The sequence below is a fragment of the Macaca nemestrina genome, chromosome 3, assembly GCF_043159975.1.
Source record: "Macaca nemestrina isolate mMacNem1 chromosome 3, mMacNem.hap1, whole genome shotgun sequence".
Taxonomy (NCBI): Eukaryota; Metazoa; Chordata; class Mammalia; order Primates; family Cercopithecidae; genus Macaca; species Macaca nemestrina.
In genome coordinates, this window is record NC_092127.1 from 155452773 (window position 1) to 155474784 (window position 22012).

The following is a 22012-nucleotide window of genomic DNA, read 5'->3' on the forward strand; positions in this document are numbered from 1 at the left end:
GTACACTGTCTGATTCATAATACTTTAAATAAGTTATAGGTAGATGGAGAAACCAAGGCACAAAGATCTTGCTCTTAAGCACCACTCTTTCTAAGTCAGTGGGTACTTGCCTTTGGAAAAAAATGTGAGGTCTTCTCAAAAGACTCGAATGAAAATGTGGTGTTTCTATTTTTTTTTTTTTTCCTGGGATGTACGTTAAAAGAGAATTTCCCCAGATATTTTTTGCATCATTTCATGTGATCAACGTGGTGTAAAATTGTCTGAGTTTCATGAGGATTCATGATATAAATAGATGCCTAAATACAGGGAACTTTATTAAGTCAGATAGAAATAGAAGTAAGAGAGGAGTGAAGTGTCATTTGATTATTACCATACACCATGATTCCTGCAAGGTTTTCCATTAACTCTGAAGAAGTTCCAGCATCTTTCAGAAATTTGCTTGTGCAATTGAGCTGACTACTATTCCTTGGTTTCATCCTGTCTATAGCTTTGGGAAAATAATTCTGATCTTGAGATAAACTTGGCTGGTTATCTGGAAAACTGATTTAGATAATCCATTAAAAATAAAGTAAGTGGCTCTATCATGAGGCTTACCAAGAACACAAATTTAATTTTGAACACACACATATTTGTTGTCATCACGTTTTGGGGATTTTTTTCTTTGCCTCTAGGAGTGGGGAAGGAGGGAGCTTGCCCACCTGAACACTTCAATAAGAAACTGGCCCAGTCTGGCCAACATGGCAAAACTTTTTCTCTACTAAAAATACAAAAATCAACTGAGCGTAGTGGCGCACACCTGTAATCCCAGCTACTCAAGAGGCTGAGGCACAAGAATCACTTGAACCCAGAAGGCGGGGGTTGCAGTGAGCTGAGATTATACCACTGCACTCCAAGGTGGGCGACAAAGTGAGACTCTGTATCGAAAAAAAAAAAAGCAAGAAAGAAAATGGCTTATAGCCAGGTGCTGGTGGCTTATGCCTGTAGTAATGCCAGCACTTTGGGAGGCCAAGGCAAGAGGCCAGAAGTTTAAGACCAGCCTGGGCAACACGCTGAGATCCCATCTGTACCAAACAAAAAACAAAACAAAACAAAACAAAGCAAAACAAAAAACGAAACAGAAGTGGCTTATACATGGGTAAAAAGAATTATCTGGTCAAACCCCCTCTGTCCTATACAATAGTCAGAAGCAATAAGGGTCTGCACAGACACATTTGGCCTGTAAACGCAAAAATGCAAAAGAAATGAAACATGCAGTTGATATGGTTTCTGACCAGGTTGCTAATCCTCATCTCCATTTTTCAGAGAGGTGAAAGGTTTTTCCACAGTTCACTTAGCAAGAATGTCATAGAAGATGGAATCAGACTCAGGTCCTCTAACTCCAAATCAATTTACGTGGCTGAGTGAGCACTGTAGAGGAGAGAAGAAAGGAGTGGCTTGTTCTTACAGGTTTTCCCTCTGACATTATCCTATGAAATTACTTGTGGGATTTTTAAAATCACAATTATCTTGTCAAATAGCCATTTAGTATTCCACTACCATTAAACTTAGGTTCACTCTTTGCCACTTTCATCCAAGAAAAGGAGAATGATTTCTCCAATGATAACTATATTCCTGGATCATAGCTCTCTTATTCAACACTTCTTAGCTTCTCCAATAAAAGCTCCTGCAATTTACCTGGTGTGGTGGAGAAAAAATTACATATACACACATGCACACACACCTTTTCCTCAGAGGGTAGTAAACAAGATTCAGATTACAGCTGGAATAATTGAGTTATTAAATACTCCTGGAAACAAGAGACTGACTGTTTGATAACCTTTATCCTTGAGAGGAATTAAGCTGAGACCGAGCATGGAGATGTAATACTTTTAGAGAGGGTAGCATTTGTGAAGAGTCAATTCTTTCCCCAAAGCCACAGGGGGAGGCAGCAAGAGAAAGTCTTACTAGGTTTTTAAAAATTTAACTTTTTATTGAAGTATAATACACAGAAGAAAACACATAAAAGCACAGCTGTAAGAATTATCACTAGTGAACAAAAACTGTGTAGCCAGTACCCCACTATACAGCAGATGCACCTGACAGCAGTAAACAACCATACTCTGACAATGACCCTGTGATCTAAAATGAGTGTGTGCTCAGAATCCCAAATTAAGGAATCAGGAGTGACTAATCCTGAGTTTCACTCCTTATCTATGCAGGACATCTGAACCCCCAGCGCATCCCTTACAACACAGGCAATACAGGGGATCAAGGTCCTTTGCTTTGGGTTAAATGGAGGTTGCTAGGTGGAGTGTGCTAAATGACAATGCTATATAAACTGCATGCTTTTTACAAACAGTAGTGGTTCTTCCATTCAGCCTACTACCACTGGACCATCCCTATATATAAGTTCCCCCAATAAACCCAAGTCTTGTTCGTTGTCTACACGTCTTCTTTGGCCTCTCGGACACAGTGCCATTCCTATTGGAGTCACCAGGTGTCTGGCATGACACCAGCATTGCTAGCTTCCTAGAATCCCCTTCTGGTCACTACTCTCCTACCCTGCAAGTATACCGTTAATCCTGCTTCTAAGAACATAGATTAATTTTGTCTGTTTAGGGACTTTATGTGCATTAATTGTACAGTATGTGCTCTTTGGTGTTTGGCATCTTTATTTCAACATTATGTTTGTGGGATTTGTCCATACTGCTATGTTCATTCTTACTACTGCAAAAAGGATTCCATTGTGTTAATATCCCACAATTTATCCATTCTACTATTAATGAACATTTGGGTAGTTTCCAGTTGGGGCTATTAACAAATTATGGTCGACACAGGTATGCATTTCTGATGAATATATTCCTAGGACTGAAATTACTGGGTCATAGAGTATGCAAACTCCTAGCTTTAGCAATTACCAACTTTTCCAAGTGCTTGTACCAGTATACACTCTCAATAGTATATGAAAGTTCTATTTGCTCACAACTGCACCAACATTTGCTTCTTTTTTAACTCCCAGTGTCACTCCACCTGATCTATTTTATTTTAACCATTATAGTGAAAGTGGTGTGGCACTGTGATTTTAATTTGCATTTCCTTGACAATAAATGAAGTTGGATGCCTTTTCAAATGTATATTAGCCATTTGGATCTCCTCTTTTTCTCCTATTCAAGACTATTGCCCACCTTTCTTTTAGGTGTCTGTGCTTTTCATACTGATTTCTTTCTTTTGTTTTTTTGCATTTGTTTTCTTTGCAAATGAGGATAAACAGTTTATCAAGTTATGTAGTCATTTTTTGTCAATTGCCAAAGAAATGACATATCACTATCAGACATATGTATGTGTGTGTGTATATATATACCTGCAGCTAGTTCTTACTGAATGATTACAATGTCTTTTTTTCATTAATTTTTTTTGTTTTATTTTGAATGCTTATAATGTAAAAGGGACAACGTATATATCCTTTAACCCTGTATCTACTTTATCATTTAGTTTTATTGTCTAAAACATTTTACACTGAAGAAACAAGTAAAGCTTACACAATTTCTCATGTCACATATCAAGTTAGTTATCAAAAACTGACTGAAAGGATTCCAAAAATCTGTGCCTAACCACACTCCCCATATCTTCTGTATTGATCTACTCATCTTCTATCAATATGTAATTACATTATTAACCTCATCTAGGTCATATAAAGCACATCTATCCCATCTACTTTAATTCTATGTATTGAAGTCACCAAATTTGTAATACCAGCCGTGACATGACCCCAGATCTACAGAATACTTTGTATCTCCAATTGGAGGTTTAGTAGATGTCTAAAACTCAGCATCATTCCCTTCACCTAAAGTTTTTTTCTCCTTATCCTCCCTAGGTTAGTAAACGACATCATCATCTACCAGTTCTAAAGTTAACAAAAAAAACTGTCATCCTCAGAGCTTGCAGTGAGCCGAGATCGCACGACTGCACTCCAGCCTGGGCGACAGAGCGAGACTCCGTCTCCAAAAAAAAAAAAAATTGCTGCCATCCTTTATTCTTTCACTTTCTAGTTTACTCTCATCAGCAAGCCTTACCAATAATACTACCTTCGAATGATCTTCCAATGCAATCATTTCTGATCATTTCTACTTCTCACATGCAGGTCCAAGGCATCACTGTCCCTTGCCTGACTAACTACAATAGTGTCCTAATTGCTTTCTTATTTTTATTTAAGAATAACATATATACAGTAAACTATAAAAATGTGAAGCATATAGCTATATGAATTATGTATTTATCAAGTGTCAAGATAAAGAAAACTCAGCATTCCTAAAGCTTCCCCATGTCACTTCTCAAGCATCCTAAAAAGAAAAAAAAAAAATCCTTTCTTTCTACAGAGGTATCTACTATTCTACCGTTAATCACCATAGACAAGTTTTTACTGCTTTTGAACTTCAGAATTGAACCATACAGTTTGTACTCATTTCTACCTTATTTCAATCACCATGTTGAGATTGGTCCATACTGTTTCACATAGCAAGTGTGCCTTATTTTCTATTATTATGCAGTATCCAATTGTATGATTATAGCACGAGTTTTAGCATTTTGGAAATTCAGATAATTTCCAGGCTTCGGCTATTAAGAAGTAGCAACTAACATTATTACATTTTTTTTTCTTCCTTGCTTGGTAGAAAAACAGGCTCTTTAACATTTTTAATAAACCTCTCACAAACTGCTGCTCCTAGATTACAAAAAGTCAAAGCCAATTCCTTGAATCTGAACTTCAAGTCACCATAATAGAAACCGGAGCTGCTGCACCTTACATTCTGAAAGGTACTTCAACAAAAGCACATTAAAGACTGTTTAAAACTTCTCGTATTTAAGAAGATCCCTCTTTCCTTCCAATGCCTATGGTTAATAATAAAAGGAGAATCTTAAGGGATCTGCTATTGAGTTTGAGAAATTTAATGATTCCAAACTGCAGCCTTAAATATTTCTGTAGAGACTCCGAGAAATTACCTCCCCCTTGTCTCCACTCCCACTGGCTTCCTCAAGCACAGATGCCTGGGACCCTGTGTGACTAGTCAGTCTTACTAGTACCATCATTATGCTTCTCTAAAGGGCTACTAGTGAAAGAAGCTGCTTTAATTTATTTTAGTTTTTGCCAATCTTCAGTCCTTAGAAAAGTCTTACAAAAAAAAAGGGTGGGGGAGATGGTTAACTGTTCTAAGGCATTCAACAAGAGGAAATAGGTATCTTTTATGAAAAGGACTTTCAAGTTAAGTCCAGTTTAACTGAAATAACTTTACGGAAAAGTCTCCACATAAAACTCTTAACACCTTACCCCTGGCAGCCGGATAGATGGGATCTATGTATATCACGTCTCTTAAACTGCTCTCACAGAAACGGTAGTAAGATACTCTTAACTTCCTTAAGTCAAATCCACATTCGGCCGCGCTGCAACCTGCGGAATTAGCTGAAGGGGAAACAATAAAGGTCCTGCCGGACAGCCATGAGCAGCCCTGGTGCTGCTCCCCGGATGCCCCCGAGCCGAGAAGCGAAGGCCACGCTGGGAATGTCGTCCTCGGAGGCAGAATACGGGGAAGGGATGGTTCTGAGCAGGTGGGCATCATGGAGGCTCCAGATTCTCGTGTAGCAGTCCTGGCCCACTGCCACCACGATTCCCTCTTCCTCGTGCACATGCAGGGGCAAATAGGCGGACTCATTCACGTGACCTTCGTACTGCCTTAAACATTTAGTGGCCCTCAGATCCCACAGCTTGATCTTTCCAGTCATGTCTGACGCCATCAGGCATTGCTCTTCTTGGAGGATTTGCACAGAGGTCACTGCAGAGTCATGGAACAGGCGAGTGGCCCTCCACCCCTTGCCTCGATTTCTACAGCGCAGATCAATGGCAAAGATCTCCCCGGAGCGACAGCCATTAAACAGCAAAGGAGCCGTACTAGCAAATTGCTGGGCCAAGACATCACTGCTGGCACCAAACGACTGCTGGTGTCCCGTCGCCACGTTGGTCAACAGGACCTGCTGAGACAAGCCTGCACTAAAGCAGTGATATGCCCGGGTGTTGAGGGACCAGGCACAGGACCAGGCCTCAGGGATCTGGAAACTGCAGAGCATGCCAGGCTGGTTTACTCTTGTGTGAACACTTAAGAATCGCGACGCTGGGAGCAGCACCGCACAGCTTGGAGCATCTGTAATTCCCTCGAAGCACAGCAGAATGTGAGAGTCCAACTGGTTCAGCGAGGCCCAGCACAGGGACTTCACCTTCCGGTTGGGGACGTAGAGGTTTCTGAGCACGTACACGTGGAATGAAGGGATCTTCAGAGTTCGCAGGCTGATAATGCCGTACTTGGAGCCTTCGACTTCGACCTGGTTCACTACGAAGAGCTGGTCGCTGTTGGTACTCGCCAGAATGAAGTTAAATCGGTCGGTCGCCAAAGAGGAGGGATCCAAGCTCCGAATCTGGACTTTTTTTCTCTCCATGCAGCTCACACGCAGCTCGTTGGCTAAACGGGAGTAACTGGTGACGTTGAGGAAACCTAGCTGGCTTTTTCGGAGCATAGAAGATGCATTAAATCCCATTCTGGCTACCTTTTTCTGCTTGGCCTCCTCCTCGAGGAGTCGCAGCCTTTCCGCCTCCATTTCCTCCTGCGGACTGTTGCTCGTGACAGGAAATTCTTCAGGATGTTCTTTTCCGTGACAGGAAGTTCCGTCCGGGCGCGAACGGAAGTGTTGCTAATTTTTATCTCTGTATTCTGGGAGCAAGTCCTTTGTTGCAGATGTGTATTACAAGTCTCTTTTCCTACTCTGTGGGTTGTCGTATTCTCTCAGTGGCGTCTTGACGAAAGTTCTTGATGTTAAATTTTTTCCTTTCTCTTTTTGAGACAGGGTCTTGCTCTTTCACCCAGGCTGGAGTCCAGTGGCCCGACCACGACTCACTGCAGCCTGGAACTCCTGGGTTCAAGTGATTCTCCTACTTCTGCCCTACCTAGCTGGGACTATGGGCTCGAGACACCATGCCCGGCTAATTTTTTTGTAAAGATGGGGTCTCCCTGCGTTGCTGATGCTGGTCTGGAACTCGAGCTCGAGCAGCCTGTCCGCCTCAGCCTCCCAAAGTGCTGGAATTACAAGCATGAGCCCACCGCGCCTTGCCTGTATTTCTTTATTTTTTATTTTTTATTTTGAGATGGAGTCTCGCTGTGTCACCCAGGCTGGAGTACAGTGGCGCGATCTCGGCTCACTGCAAGTTCCGCCTCTCGCGTTTCACGCCATTCTCCTGCCTCAGCCTCCCAAGTGGCTGGGACTACAGGTGCCCGCCACCATGCCTGGTTAATGTGTGTGTATTTTTAGTAGAGACAGGGTTTCACCATGTAGGTAGGATGGTCTCAATCTCCTGACCTCGTGATCCGCCCGCCTCAGCCTCCTAAAGTGCTGGGATTACAGGCTGAGCCACCGCGCCCGGCCGCCTGTATTTTTAAAATACAGTTAGAGACCAGAGGGGGCGGCGTGGTGAAACTTTGTCTCTGAAAAAGTACAAAAATTAGACCGGGCGCAGTGGCTCACGCCTGTAATCTCAGCACTTTGGGAGGCCGAGGCAGGTGGATCACGAGGTCAGGAGATCAAGACCATCCTGGCTAACACGGTGAAATCCCATCTCCACTAAAAATACAAAAAATTAGGGGGGACTGGTGGCGGGTGCCTGTAGTCCCAGCTACTCGGGAGGCTGAGGCAGGAGAATGGCGTGAACCCGGGAGGCGGAGCTTGCAGTGAGCCGAGATTGTGCCACTGCATTCCAGCCTGGGCAACAGAGCGAGACTCTATCTCAAAAAATAAATAAATAATTATACAAAAATTAGCGGGGCATGGTGCACACCTGTAGACCCAGCTACTCAGGAGACGGGAGGGAAAATCACCTGAGCCCAGAAGGTTGAGGCTGCAGTGATCACCCCACTGCACTCCAGCGAAGCCAGGAGACAGAATAAGACCCTGTCTCAAAAAGAAAGAAAAATAAGTAAATAAATTATGGATTTGTCCAAACTGTCAATTTGTTTCATTAATGGTATCTTTCGTGTTCTGTTCAGGACATTTGTACCTATTACATGATACTAGTAAAGTTTTGGGGACTTCCAAGAGGAGACTGATAGCTCCAGTCCCCATCTGGATGTTTCCTCTGCCACAAAGCTTGCTGACTGTCCCTAGGCTATGAATTTCCAGGAATTTTGGAGGACTGGGGAGAGTTGGTAGGGACTACAGAGAAATCCGGTGATATCTGGACTATGGATCCTGTCGGAATCTACAGGCCACAGAGCTGGGATCTCAGAGAGCACATGAGATTGAGGCCAACACACTTGCCATGGAATAACATGAGACAAGGGATTTCTATGTATCAGAAGAATGTGTTTCACCACTGCCAAATGGGAATCAGCTGACAGATGCAGGAAGTCTTGCAAAGGGCTATCAAAGCATAGAGGACTGCTTGATATTGAGTTAATCAGTGGAGCTGTTAGGAACCCCATGCATTCTCACTAACAATGACCTACAGAAAGCACATAGCAACGTGGCGGCAGTCAGACATTTAAGGCATTGCCAGTTTTCCTTCTTAAGCTTCCTGATCCCACCATTGGAAGAGCAGACACATGGAAAAGAGGGTTGCGTGTAAAGAGAATTGGAACTACAGGTCTAGTCTGCTCTGGAAGGCACGGAAGAAGTTTTTGAAATAAATATGAGACTAATATTTTAAATGAGTAGGACCTAATCTCAATACCTAGAATGAAAGTTTTAATAACTAAGGAGGCTGATACTTAGAAGCAATGAAATCTGACAAAATACCAAGTGTAGAAATGATGACTTTCATACTTATGCCTCTTGAGGTGAGATTCTCAATCATACTGATTACACGTCTTTGTCTATCCTAGTATACTATGGACATTTTTAGACAGGGATTGTTTCTTATCCATTTTTCTATCCTTACTGTCTAGTGTATAATATAGTACATGGGACTTAGGATATAGGTAAGTGAATGAAGGAATGAAAATTATAAGAACTACATAATGTTTAATTCTCCTTTATTTCATAGGCCTCTTCACTGAGAGGAATAAGGGGTTAAGGTTATTTCTGCAAAATCTGTCCAACTTCTGCTCTACAGAGGGAGCTTTCAATCTATTTCCACTTCTTTTTTTCAATTTTTAATGTATGTGGATACATAGTAGGAGTATGTATGGGGTACATGAGATGTTTTGATACAGGCATGTAATGTGAAATAAGCACATCAGGGTAAATGGGGTATCCATCCCCTTAACCATTTATCCTTTGAGTTACAAACAATCCAATTGCACTCTTTATTTTAAAATATACAATTAAATTACTATTGACTATAATCACCCGGTTGTGCTATCAAATAGTAGGTCCTATTCGTCTTTTTTGTTTTGTTTTGTTTGAGTCTTGCTCTGTTGCTCAGGCTGGAGTGCAGTGGTGTGATCTCGGCTCACTGCAACCTCTGCTTCCTGGGTTCAAGCGATTCTCCTGCCTCAGCCTCCCGAATAGCTGGGACTATAGGCTCCCACTACCACGCCCAGCTAATTTTTGTATTTTTAATAGACACAGGGTTTCACCATATTGGCCAAACTGGTCTCAAACTTCTGACCTTGTGATCCACCTGCCTCGGCCTCCCAAAGTGCTTGGATTATAGGGGTGAGCCACCGTGCCTGGCCAGTCCTATTCATTATTTAACTATATATATATATATATATTTTTTTACTCATTTACCATCCCCACCTTCCCCTTCTTTTTCTGATCAACTAACTTTCCTGCCTTCTCAATAAACATATAAATCAACCTTCTAGAAAAATTAAGTCTTTCTCCTTAAATGTTACATGACTTTTTATCTACTGTCTTAAAAAATTATTTCAGCCTTTAGGATTCTTTCCTTCTCTTTAAGGAATTTACATACTCCATTCCCACCATGCCATTCCATTTCCTTCATCCACCTTCCCATTTCTCCACAGGAGAAATTGGAAACGTTCCCCACAACTCTCACAACTCTGCCCCCCAGGTCCCATACTCATCCTGCCCAACCACATCATGTGACCTTTGCAGCAGTGGTTCTCATCCTGGGACAACTGTTGGCAATATCTGGAGACATTTTTAGCTGTCACAACTGGATACTACTGGCATCGAGTGGGTTGAGGCTGGAGATGCTGCTAAACATCCTACAACACACAGGGCGGCCTCTCACGACAAAGAATTATACCCCAAAAAACATCAATAGTGCCACTATTGAGAAACCTTGCTTCTCTCAGAGTTAAAATTCAGAACTGTATATAAAAGGCAAGGCTTACCAGCTTCCACCATGTGTGTGTGTACGTTTTAATTTCCTAAATCTTCACGCATGCCACATGCCTCTTAATACTGATCATTTTTCCCATCCCCCACCTCTGTTCATGTCTGAAGCCACTTCCTCACTTTAGCATCACTGTTGTGAGTCACAGAGAGAAGAACAAGGGGCAACATTCCTCATCTTTTTACTCCAATATCTATACAAGAGGGATAGGGAGGTAAAAAGACAAACAGAGATAGATTCTTACTCTATTCTATTCTGAGCCTCTTGCAAAGTCTTCTTCCAAATGCTTCAGATAGGCTTCACTGCAGCTTATTTGTTCTTACCAATTTCACTATAATTTTTCCCAGTATCTCCAACATTCCTTTTCTTGTCTTTGAGAAGCTTGCTGGAAATAACTTTTGCCTGACATTAATCTAAACATATTATATTTCTGTGACATTTTACACTAATTATTGCTCTTTCTAAAAATACCCAGGCCTTTACTTTTTAGCCAATTTTTTTTTGTTTGTTTCCAAAACAGAAGGTGAATTGGGTCAATTCAGGTATTAATTTTAGCTATGCCATATCAACTTCTGGACACAAGCAGCTAAAGGGAAACTGGAATGGGAAGAAAATTCCACTCCTGCCCTGTTTCCTGGTTAGGAAGGAGCAGACTTTAGAGAAAGAAGGCCAAGCATGGTTTGTAACAGGCTGAAAACATGCCCTTGAAAGCTGAGGCCTCAAGTGTGCCTGTGAAATGGTAAACAAACCTGGTAATGGTAAACAAGCCATGGCTTTGGCTTATTTGCAATAAGGAACAAATCAATTGAAGTATTTCATATTCCTCTTCAGAAGCGAACCATAAAGAGCCATGAGACTTCCCAAACGATTGGGATAAATGGGAGAATAATAAATAGAACGAAACAAACAGAAGGAAATAAAAAATAAGGAGCAAAATGCTTTTTAAAAAGCTAAAAACATTTTAGAAAGTGTGAGAATAATAATTACTAAACCCACATCTGTAACAAATGAATTGCAATGAAAGGCCAGAGTACAAATAAGAATTATTCATTAACTTGCACTATAGCACCTGCTACTTGTTATTTCAGCAAATGAATTGTGCAGTAATGACACTGAATTCTAAACTTGAATATCTAATAATCGAGTGGTCATTCCTGCTTTCTACTTGCAAGAAAAAAAAAGGAACTAAGAGAAAGGAAGAAAAAAGTTTTTTAAAAAAATGGTAAACTGATGCCAAGACTGGTCATATAATTCAATATACCATTCGAACTAGGCAGCAGGCTTCCCACTGACCCAGCTGCTGAGTATAGAGATTTTTATGGTAAGAGGTGAGCTCTAACATGGCAGCCCAATATTTTACACGCTTGCTGTGTTTTCTGATAATGGACTCACACTCTTATTCCTTTTCCATAAATAAAGCATTCTGTTGTCTGTTCATCCCACTCTCCAGCCAAGGAGTACCACTTCATAATGGAAACCATTCTCCAGGCAGTGGGTTTCAGCTATTAATTACTGGAATGTCAAATGAGAAAATATGTGATTGGTTAAGCTTAGAAACAAGGTCAGGAATGAAGAATAAGAAATTTGAAAGCAGACATATTTAACAATTGCTATGGGAAATGGATTCTGGATTGCACATAAAGTTTTAAAATAACTTCAGGTCTCCTGAGCTAGATTTTTTTTTTTTTTTAATGATAGCACTCAGTGCCAGTGAAGAACATTTATATTTTATGACTGCACAGCACATTTTGAACATAATTCCAATATCTGGGGAATGTCCTACCTTGTGAGCCTACCTCCCCAAAGTAGAAGGCTTGCTCTCCTGGGCTCCTTTGGAGCAAGGGCCCACACATGTGACAAACCACCAACCAACCATCAGAACATCTATGAGAGGCTACAGTATGAAATAAAATAATGGGAAAAGTAAGGCATCTCATGGGACATATTTTCTGCAAGGGAAGAGGCGTAAGGCAAAATATAACCAGTGGAGGTGGTAAGGACACAAGTCCAGGGGAGTGTCCCAGTAATAGTGGTGACTGTTCCCAATGGAAACTGCATTTTTCCTGGTTAGATAGGTTCCAAACTTGATTCTCTATTCCCTCCAGACTTTTAAATAGCTAATATCCTTTTTATAAAATTCCTCTTCTGTTTAACTAGGGTAAGTTTTGTTTCAAGCATTCAATGTGTATTTATTGAGTGCCTACTATGTTCCAGGAACTGGTTTTTAGCAATGAACAAAACAGAAAATGATTCTTGTCCTAATGAAGCTTACATCTGGTGGGGACACAAATGAGAACCAAAATAAACAAATGTGTGATAATGCTATGTGCATTATGATAGGCATTATAAGGCAGTAAGTACTACAGAGAAAAATTAAGCAAGAAAAAAGAAATGTCATTGTGGAAGTGGGTGTAGTATATTTAAATAGGGAGGTGAGGAGAGGACTCACCAAGGTGACATTTGAATAAAGATCTGAAGGAGGTAAAGGAATGAGTCAAATTGATATCTAGGACAACATTCTAGGTAGAAGGAGTACTTTTGTACTTGGCAAATTCAAAAAAGAGCAAAAAGCCAGTCTGGCTGGAACACAGCAAATGAGGGAATAAGTAGTAGGAGATGAGGAACAAGAAGTGTCATCAAAAGGTGTTTGTCAGTCACTGCAAGAGCTCTAAGAGTAGAAGCCACAGAAGGGTTTTGTGCAAAGGAGACATATTCTGGTGTATGATTTAACAGAATTATTGTGGTTGCTGTATCAAGAACAAATTGGGGAGAGGCAGGCAAAAGCAGAAGAGAAAAGTGAGGAAGCTACTGGAATAATCAAGGTAAGACATGGAGGTTGTTTAGTTCACAGTGATAATTGAGCTGGGTGAAGAGAGAATCTGATTGTGGATATATGTTAGTTTTTTTGTTTGTTTTTTGGTTTTGTTTTTTTGAGATGGGGTCTCACCACGTTGCCCAACCTGGTCTTGAACTCCTGGGTTCCAGCAGTCCTCTTTCCTTAGCCTCCTAAGTAACTGGGATTACATGTGTGCACCACGGTGCCTGGGTATTTCTGAATATATTTTGAAGGTATAACTGACACAATTTGTTCATGGATTGTTTGGGGGACATTCTAATGACCTAATGCACCTGATAACTAGAATTAGCATATATGATTTAATGTGGTTTCTAAGAATCAAAAGCCAGAAATATGTACTAAAACATTATTAGTGGTTCTATAAACCCCCAACATTGATATATTGATATAGAGCTTTAGAATCAACACTATCTGATGCATGTAATAAAATATATCATCATTACCATGCCAAACTCACTTTTTAAAGTATTTATTTTCAGCACTATGTGCAAGACATAGTAATCTAGTAATATCACCAATCATTTTAAATAGCACTAGAGTTTACAAAGCACTTCAACATCCGTCCTTGAACGCAGCCAGATTCTGTAACTCACAAAGTGCTACATTACAACTATACTCTGAAGTAGGATTCCACCATCACCTAAGTTTCACTTTCTTAGTTATAAAATACTTTCTACATAAGTTTCTTGAACACTAAGCCCATATACTATGGACTAAGTAGGCCCCCACAAATTCCTATTTTGAAGCCTTAACCTCTAGTATGTCTCTATTTGGAGACAGGGCTTTTAGGAGGTAATTAAGTTTAAATGAAGTCATAATGGCACTGTATTAGTCCATTTTCTTTCTTTTTTTTTTTTTTTTGAGACAGAGTCTCGCTGTGTCTCCCAGACTGGAGTGCAGTGGCGTGATCTTGGCTCACTGCAAGCTCCACCTCTAGGGTTCATGCCATTCTCCTGCCTCAGCCTCCCAAGTAGCTGGGACTACAAGTGCCCGCCACCATGCCTGGCTAATTTTTTGTATTTTTAGTAGAGACAGGGTTTCACCGTGTTAGCCAGGATGGTCTCGATCTCCTGACCTCGTGATCCACCTGCCTCAGCCTCCCAAAGTGCTGGGATTACAGGTGTGAGCCACCACGTCCGGCCTAGTCCATTTTCATGCTGTTGATAAACACGTACCCAAGACTGGGTAACTTATATAGATAAATGAGTTTAACGGACTTACAGTTCCATGTGGCTGGGGAGGCCTCAGTATCATTGCAAAAGGCAAGTAGTAGCAAGTCACGCAAAGAGAGTGCCTGTGCAGGGAAACTCCCGTTTTTCAAAACCATCAGATCTTGTGAGACTTATCACAAGAACAGCACAGGAAAGAGCCGCCCCCATGATTCACATATCTCCCACTGGGTTCCTCCCACAACACATGGGAATTACAGGAGCTACAAGATTAGATTTGGGTGGGGACACTGAGCCAAACCATGTCATTCTGCCCGGGTCCCTCCCAAATCTCATGTCTTCACACTTCAGAACGAATCATGCCTTTCCAGCAGTATCCCCAAAGTCTTAACTCATTACACCATTAACTCAAAAGTCCACAGTCCAACATCTCATCTGAGACAAGGCAAGTCCCTTCTGTCTATGAGCCTGTAAAACCAAAACCAAGTTAGTTACTTCCTAGATACAATGGGGGTACAGGCATCGGGTAAATACAGCTGTTCCAAATGGGGAAATTAGCCAAAACAAAGGGGCTACAGGCCCCACACAAATCCAAAATCCAGCAGGGCAGTCAAATCGTAAAGTTCCAAAATGATCTCCTTTAACTTCATACCTTGCACACGGGTCACAATGATGCAACAGGTGGTTTCCCACGGTTTTGGGCAGCTCTGCCCCTGTAGCTTTGCAGGTTATAGCCTCCTTCCTGGCTGCTTTCACGGGCTGTTGTTAAATGTCTGCAGCTTTTCCAGGTGCAGGGTGCAAGCTGTCGGTGGACCTACTATTCTGGGGTCTGGAAGATGGTGGCCCGCTTCTCACAGCTCCACTAGGCAGTGCCCCATTAGGGACTCTGTGTGGGCTCCAACCCCATATTTCCCTTCCACACTGCCCTAGCAGAGGTTCCGTATGAGGGGTCCACCCCCGCAGCACACTTCTGCCTGGGCATCCAGGTGTTTCCACACATCTTCTGAAATCTAGGGAGAGGTTCCCAAACCCCCATTCCTGACTTCTCTGCACTCGCAGGCTGAATACAACGTGGATGCTGCCAAAGCTTTGGGCTTGCACCATCTGAAGCCAAGGTCCAAGATCTGTGTTGGCTCAGCCATGGCTGGAGCAGTCGGGACACAGGGCACCACGTCCCCAGGCTACACACAGCAGGAGGACCCTGGGCCTGGCCCACAAAACCACTTTTTCCTGCTAGGCCTGTGATGGGAGGGGCTACCACAAAGGTCTCTGACATGCCCTGGAGACATTTTCCCCATTGTCTTGGTGATTAACATTCGGTTCCTCATTATTTATGCAAATTTCTGCAGCCAGCTTGAATTTCTCCTCAGAAAATGAGATTTTCTTTTCTATTGCATTGTCAGGCTGCAATTTTTCCAAAGTTTTATGCTCTGTTTTCCTTTTGAAACAGAAAGCCTTTAACAGCACCCAACTCACCTCTTGAATGCTTTGGTGCTTAGAAATTTCTTCCACAAGATACCCTAAATCATGTCTCTCAAGTTCAAAGTTCCACAAATCTCTAGGGCAGGGGCAAAATGCTGCCAGTCTCTTTGCTAAAACATAACAAGAATCCCCTTTGCTCCAGTTCCCAACAAGTTCCTCATCTCCACCTGAGACTACCTCAGCCTGGATTTCATTGTCCATAGCATTAACAGCATTTTGGTCCAAGCCACTGAATTCCAAACTTTCCCACATTTTCCTGTCTTCTGAGCCCTCCAAACTGTTCCAACATCTGCCTGTTACCCAGTTCCAAAGTCTCTTCCACATTTTTGGGTATATTTTCAGCAACACCCCACTCTACTGGTACCAATTTACCGTATTAGTCTGTTTTCATGCAGCTGATAAAGACATACTTGAGAGTGGATAATTTATACAGGAAAAAGGGTTTAACAGACTCACAGTTACACACGGCTGGGGAGGCTTCACTCATGGCAAAAGGCGAGGAGGAGCAAGTCATGCCCGATGGCAGCAGGCAAAGAGAGAGCTTGTACAGGCAAGCTCCCATTCTTTAAAACCGTCAGCTCTAGTGAGACTTATTCGCTATCACAAGACCAGCACAGGAAAGAGCCGCCCCTATGATTCAAATATCTCCCACCAGGTTCCCCCCATAACACGTGGGAATTATGGGAGCTCAAAATGAGATGTGGGTGGGGATGCATACCCATATTAGGCACCCTAATCCAATAGGACTAGTGGCCTTTTAAGAGGAAGACATATTTATCTCTGCATACACACACACTGAGGTAAGGCCATGTGAGCACATGGTGAGATGGTAACTCCCAACAAACCAAGGGAAGAGGCCTCAGAATGAAACCCATCTTGCTGGCACCTTGAAGTTGGACTTCCTAGGTTCCAGAACTCTGGGAAAATACATTTCAGTTGTTAAACCATCCAGTCTGTGGCATTTTGTTATGGCAGCCCATGATGACTAATACACCACATTATAGAAGGAAAAGGTGGTCTTGATATTGACCAATTACATATACACACAAAATTCCAAGAATGTTCATTCACAATTTCATCCTCAGGCCATATGATCAAAACCATACAAGGTCCACAAATCCACAAGCCAATGAGCCTAGAATCACTGTTTTGATCTCTTCAACTTATCCCTAAGTTCCATTCACAGCCACAGGGTGTTTGTCCTAGACTCTGGGGGAGCAATGTGAAGTGACACTATGGTTACCAGAGAATCTCCAACAATCCCCTTCATACCCTCAATACTTGTACTGTCCAGTATATTAGCCACTAGCCATATGTACCTATGGAATATGTACATAAATATTTGATATATAGTCTAATATGATATGCTATAAGAATACCATACCAGATTTCAAAGACTTAGTATGAAAAAATGTGAAATGTTAACTTTTATGTTAATTACTGCTGAAACAATATTGTTGATATATTGTGTTTAATAAAATATATTATAAAAATTAACTTCACCCTTTTACCGTTTTAATGTGGCTAATAGAAAATTTAAAATTACATATATGGCTCACATTAGTACCTTGCTTTATATTTCTATTGGACAGTGCTAATTCTCTCTCTCTCTCTCTCTCTCTCTCTCACACACACACACACACACACACACACACACACACACACACACACAGTCTCTTAATTCTTTTGATATACAGTACTCACTCCTTCTTTGAAGTCCCTGCTCCAGCTCTTCTTGAGTCTTGTCTCCAAAGGATGTTGTCAATATTTCTCTACTCAAACTGGTTCTGCTGTTCATAGCAGTCAGGTTTCAGAACATGAGTGTGCATGAGGCAGAGGGGAAAAGTTCTCATGGGGGTCTGCCCCCCATGTAAATATCTGATGCAATTAGATATATTTTTCCTCATCACACTGATGCTTTTTCTGCTTTACTACCTTAGGCAATATTAAAAACCCATCCTTTATTTATTTATATTTTTAAATTGAGACAGGGTCTCACTCTGTCAACCAAGCTGAGTGCAGTGGTGCAATCACAGCTCAGTGCAGCCTTGACCTCCCAGGCTCAAGCAATCTTCCCACTTCAGCCTCCCCCAGTAGCTGGGACTATAGGCACATGCCACCATGCCCGACTAATTATTTATTTTATTTTTGTGGAGAACAGGGTCTTGCTATGTTGCTCAGACAGGTCTCAAACTCCTGGACTCAAGCACTTCTCCCACCTCAGACTCCCAAAGTGCTGGGATTATAGTTGTGAGAGAGTGTTCCTGGCCAAAAACACACCCTTCTATTAAGATAGCCTTGAGAGATTTAACATTCTAGAAAATGGGAGCGGCAGGGGAGAGAACCTTACACCACACAAAATTATTTTGATTCAATATTACTCTCCCAGTTTCACAAGAGGAAGCAGATGTTCAGAGTGGTTAAATTTGTTACCCAAGGTCACAGAGCTGTATGTAATTAATACTGACGTCTGGTATCTGATCTTTATTCATTCCTGTTACTATTATATCACAATATCATGTATCTCCAAAATTTAAATTTTGACATTTCAAAATTTTAGACCATCTGGGATGGAATAAGATGGGGGGTGGTCATCATTACAAATATCAATTACCAGAAAGTATCTGAAGAATAGTTATTTTCTAACCCTTTGGAATATAAATATGTGGGAAAGTATGTTAACTACTCAATTTATTCAATAAAGCAATTCACAGAATTATTCTAATCATAGATTCTATTAGTCCTTTCTCATGTTACTAATAAGGACATACCCAAGACTGATAATTTATAAAGAAAAGAGGTTTAATTGACTCACAGTTCAGCATGGCTGTGGAGGTCTCAGGAAACTTACAATCATGTCAGAAGGGGAAGCAAATACACCCTTCTTCACATTGAGGCAGCAAGGAGAAGTGCAGAGTGAAGGGGAGGAAAGCCCCTTATAAAACCATCAAATCTCGTGAGAACAGCATGGAGGTCAATTACCTTCTACCAGATCCCTCCATGATACATGGGATTATGGGAGCTACAATTCAAGATGAGATTTGGGTGGGGAAACAGCCAAACCATATCATTCCAACCGTGGCCCCTCCCAAATTTCATGTCTTCACATTTCAAAACACAATCATGTCTTCCCAACAGTCCCCCAAAGTCTTAACTCATTCCAGCATTAATTCAAAAGACCAAGTCCTAAGTCTCATCTGAGACAAGGCAAGTCCCTTCCACCTACGAGCCTCTAAAATCAAAAGCAAGTTAGTTATATCCTAGATACAATGGAGGTACAGGCACTGGGTAAATACACCCATTCCAAATGGGAGAAATTGGTTAAAACAAAGGGACTACAGGCCCCATGCAAGTCTGAAATCCAGTAGGGCAGTCATTAAACCTTAAAGTTCCAAAATGATCTCCTTTGACTTCATGCCTCACATTTGGGTCATGCTGATGCAAGAAGTGGGCTCCCACAGCCTTGGGCAGCTCTGCCCCTGTGGCTTTGCAGGGTACAGCCCCCTCCTGGCTGCTTTCATGAGCTGGTGTTGAGTGTCTGTGGCTTTTCCAGGAGCACAGTGCAAGCTGTTGATGGATCTACCACTCTGGGGTCTGGAGGACAGTGGCCTTCTTCTCAGAGCAACATGAGGCAGTGTCCCAGTGGGTACTCTGTGTGGGGGCACCAACCACACATTTTCCTTCCACACTGCCCTTGCAGAGGTTGTGCATGAGGGTTCCACCCCTGCAGCAAACTTCTGCCTGGACATCCAGGCATTTCCATACATCCTCTGAAATCTAGGTGGAGGTTCCCAAATCTCAATTCTTCTGCGCACCCACAGACTCAACACCACATGGAAGCTGCCAAGACTTGTGGCCTGCACACTCTGAGGCCATGGCCTGAGCTGTACCTAGGCCCCTTTTAGCCACAGCTGGCACACAGAGCACCAAGTCCCAAGACTGCACAAAGCAACGAGATCCTGGGCCCAGCCCATGAAACCATTTTTAACTCCTAGGCCTCTGGGCCTGTGATGGGAGGGACTGTCAGAAGACCTCTGACATGCCCTGGAGACATTTTCCCCATTGTTTTAGCAATTAACCTTTGGCTCCTCTTTATGCAAATTTCTGCAGCCAGCTTGAATTTCTCCTCAGAAAATGGGTTCTTTTCTATCACATCATCAGGCTGCAAATTTTCCAAACTTTTATGCTCTGCTTCTCTGCTTTTAAACTTAAGTTCCAATTTCAAACCATATCTCTGTGAATATATAAAACTCAATGTTTTTAACAGCACCCCAGTCACATCTTAAACACTTTGCTGCTTAATAATTTCTTCCGCTGGATACCCTAAATCATCTCTCTCAGGTTCAAAGTTCCATAGATCTCTAGGGCAGGGGCAAAGTGCCACCAATCTCTTTGCTAAAACATACAAGAGTCACTTTTATTCCAGTTCCCAGTAAGTTCCTCATCTCCATCTGAGACCACCTCAGCCTGGACTTCATTGTCTGTATTACTATTAGCATTTTGGTCAATGCCAAAATGCTCTAGGAAGTTCCAAACTTTCCAGCATCTTCCTGACTTCTGAGCTCTCCAAACTGTTTCAACCTCTACTTGTTACCCAGTCCCAAAGTTGCTTCCATATTTTTGGGTGTCTTTACAGCAGTACCCTAGTACTTGGTACTAATTTACTGTATTAATCTGTTCTCCCACTGCTATAAAGAACTGCCCCAGACTGGGTAACTCACTCACTAACACAAGAACAGCAGAATGAGGGTAACCACCCTTATCAATTACTTCCCACCAGGTCACTTCCATGGCAAATGGGGATTATGGGAACTACAATTCAAGATGAGATTTGGGTGGGGACACAGCCAAACCATACCATTGATGATGACGATGACAGCCAAAATTACTGAGCATTATGTGAAACACTATGCTAAACACTCTGTATGTTTCAGCTCATTTTACCATTTCACAAAGTATGGGGTATTGGTATTCCCATTTTACAGAGGAAAAACAGGTCACATGGCTAAAAAGTAATGGCAACCAAGTCTATCATACTTCAGAGCCCTAGAGACTGGTCACGTTACATACTCATGCATTGCTTAATGAAGGATTACATTCTGAGAAATACATCATTAGGTGATTTAGTCATTGTGCAAACATCATAGTGTACTTACACAAACCTAGATGGTATAGACTACTATACAAATAGGCTAGAGCTTATTGTGTAGTCGATTACAAACCTGTACAGCATGTGACTCTACTGAAGACCATAGGCAATTGAAACACAATGGTTATTTGTGTATCTAAATACAGAAAAAGTACAGTAAAAAGAGTGTAAAATACTTTTTTTTTTTTTAAAAAAGGGTAGACCTGTATAGGACACTTATTATGAATGGAGCTTGCAGGACTGGAAGTTGCTCTGGGTGAGTGAGTAGTGAGTGAATGTGAAGGCCTAGGACACATCTGTATACTACTATAGGCTTTATAAATACTATACACTTAGACTACACTAAATTTATTTTTAAACTTTTCTTTCTTCAATAATAAACCTTAGGTTACTGTAACTGTTTTTACTTCAAAAACTTTTTGACTTTTCTTTTTCCCCCCCTGAAGACAGTGTCTCTCCGTTGCCCAGGATGAAGTGCAGTGATGCTATCATGGTTCACTGCAACCACCAATTCCTGGGCCCAAGCAATGCTCCCACTTCAGCCTTCTAGATAGCTGAAGCTACAGGTGTGCACCACAACACCTGGCTTGTTTAATTTTTGTAGAGACGAGGTTTCACTATGTTACCCAGGCTGGTTTCCAAATCCCGGGCTCAAGCAATCCCCCTGCCTTGGCCTCCCATAGTGATGGGATTACAGGTCTGAGCCATTGTACCTGGCCAACTTTTTAAACTCTTTTGTAATAACACTCAGCTTAAAAGACAAGCACATTGTACAAATGTACAAAAATATTTTCTTTCCTTTTATCCTCATATTCTATAAGCTTTTTTCTATTTTAAATTCTTTTTAACTTTTTAAACTTTTACAAACACACCCCATTAGCCTAGGCCTACACAGGGTTAGGATCATCAATATCACTGTCTTCCACCTCCGTGTTCCACTGGAAGCTCTTCAGGGGCGGTAACATGCATGGAGCTGTCATCTATGATAACATTGTCTTCCTCTGGATACCTCCTGAAAAAACTGCCTGAGGCTGTTT

The 22012-nt window shown here is 41.7% G+C and overlaps 1 protein-coding gene across 1 annotated transcript; it reads right to left on the reverse strand.

Annotated features, from left to right (window-relative positions):
* Positions 1-184: 184 nt before the first annotated feature.
* Positions 185-21956, reverse strand: LOC105487708 (DDB1 and CUL4 associated factor 4 like 1). The gene has a single exon (XM_071093668.1). The coding sequence runs from the start codon at positions 6619-6621 to the stop codon at positions 5431-5433; it is 1191 nt and encodes a 396-aa protein (XP_070949769.1). The 5' UTR covers positions 6622-21956; the 3' UTR covers positions 185-5430.
* Positions 21957-22012: the final 56 nt, after the last annotated feature.

Coding starts and splice junctions, on each gene's coding strand:
- LOC105487708 (XM_071093668.1), bottom strand. CDS start 6,621: ATGGAGGCGGAAAGGCTGCGACTCCTCGAGGAGGAGGCCAAGCAGAAA.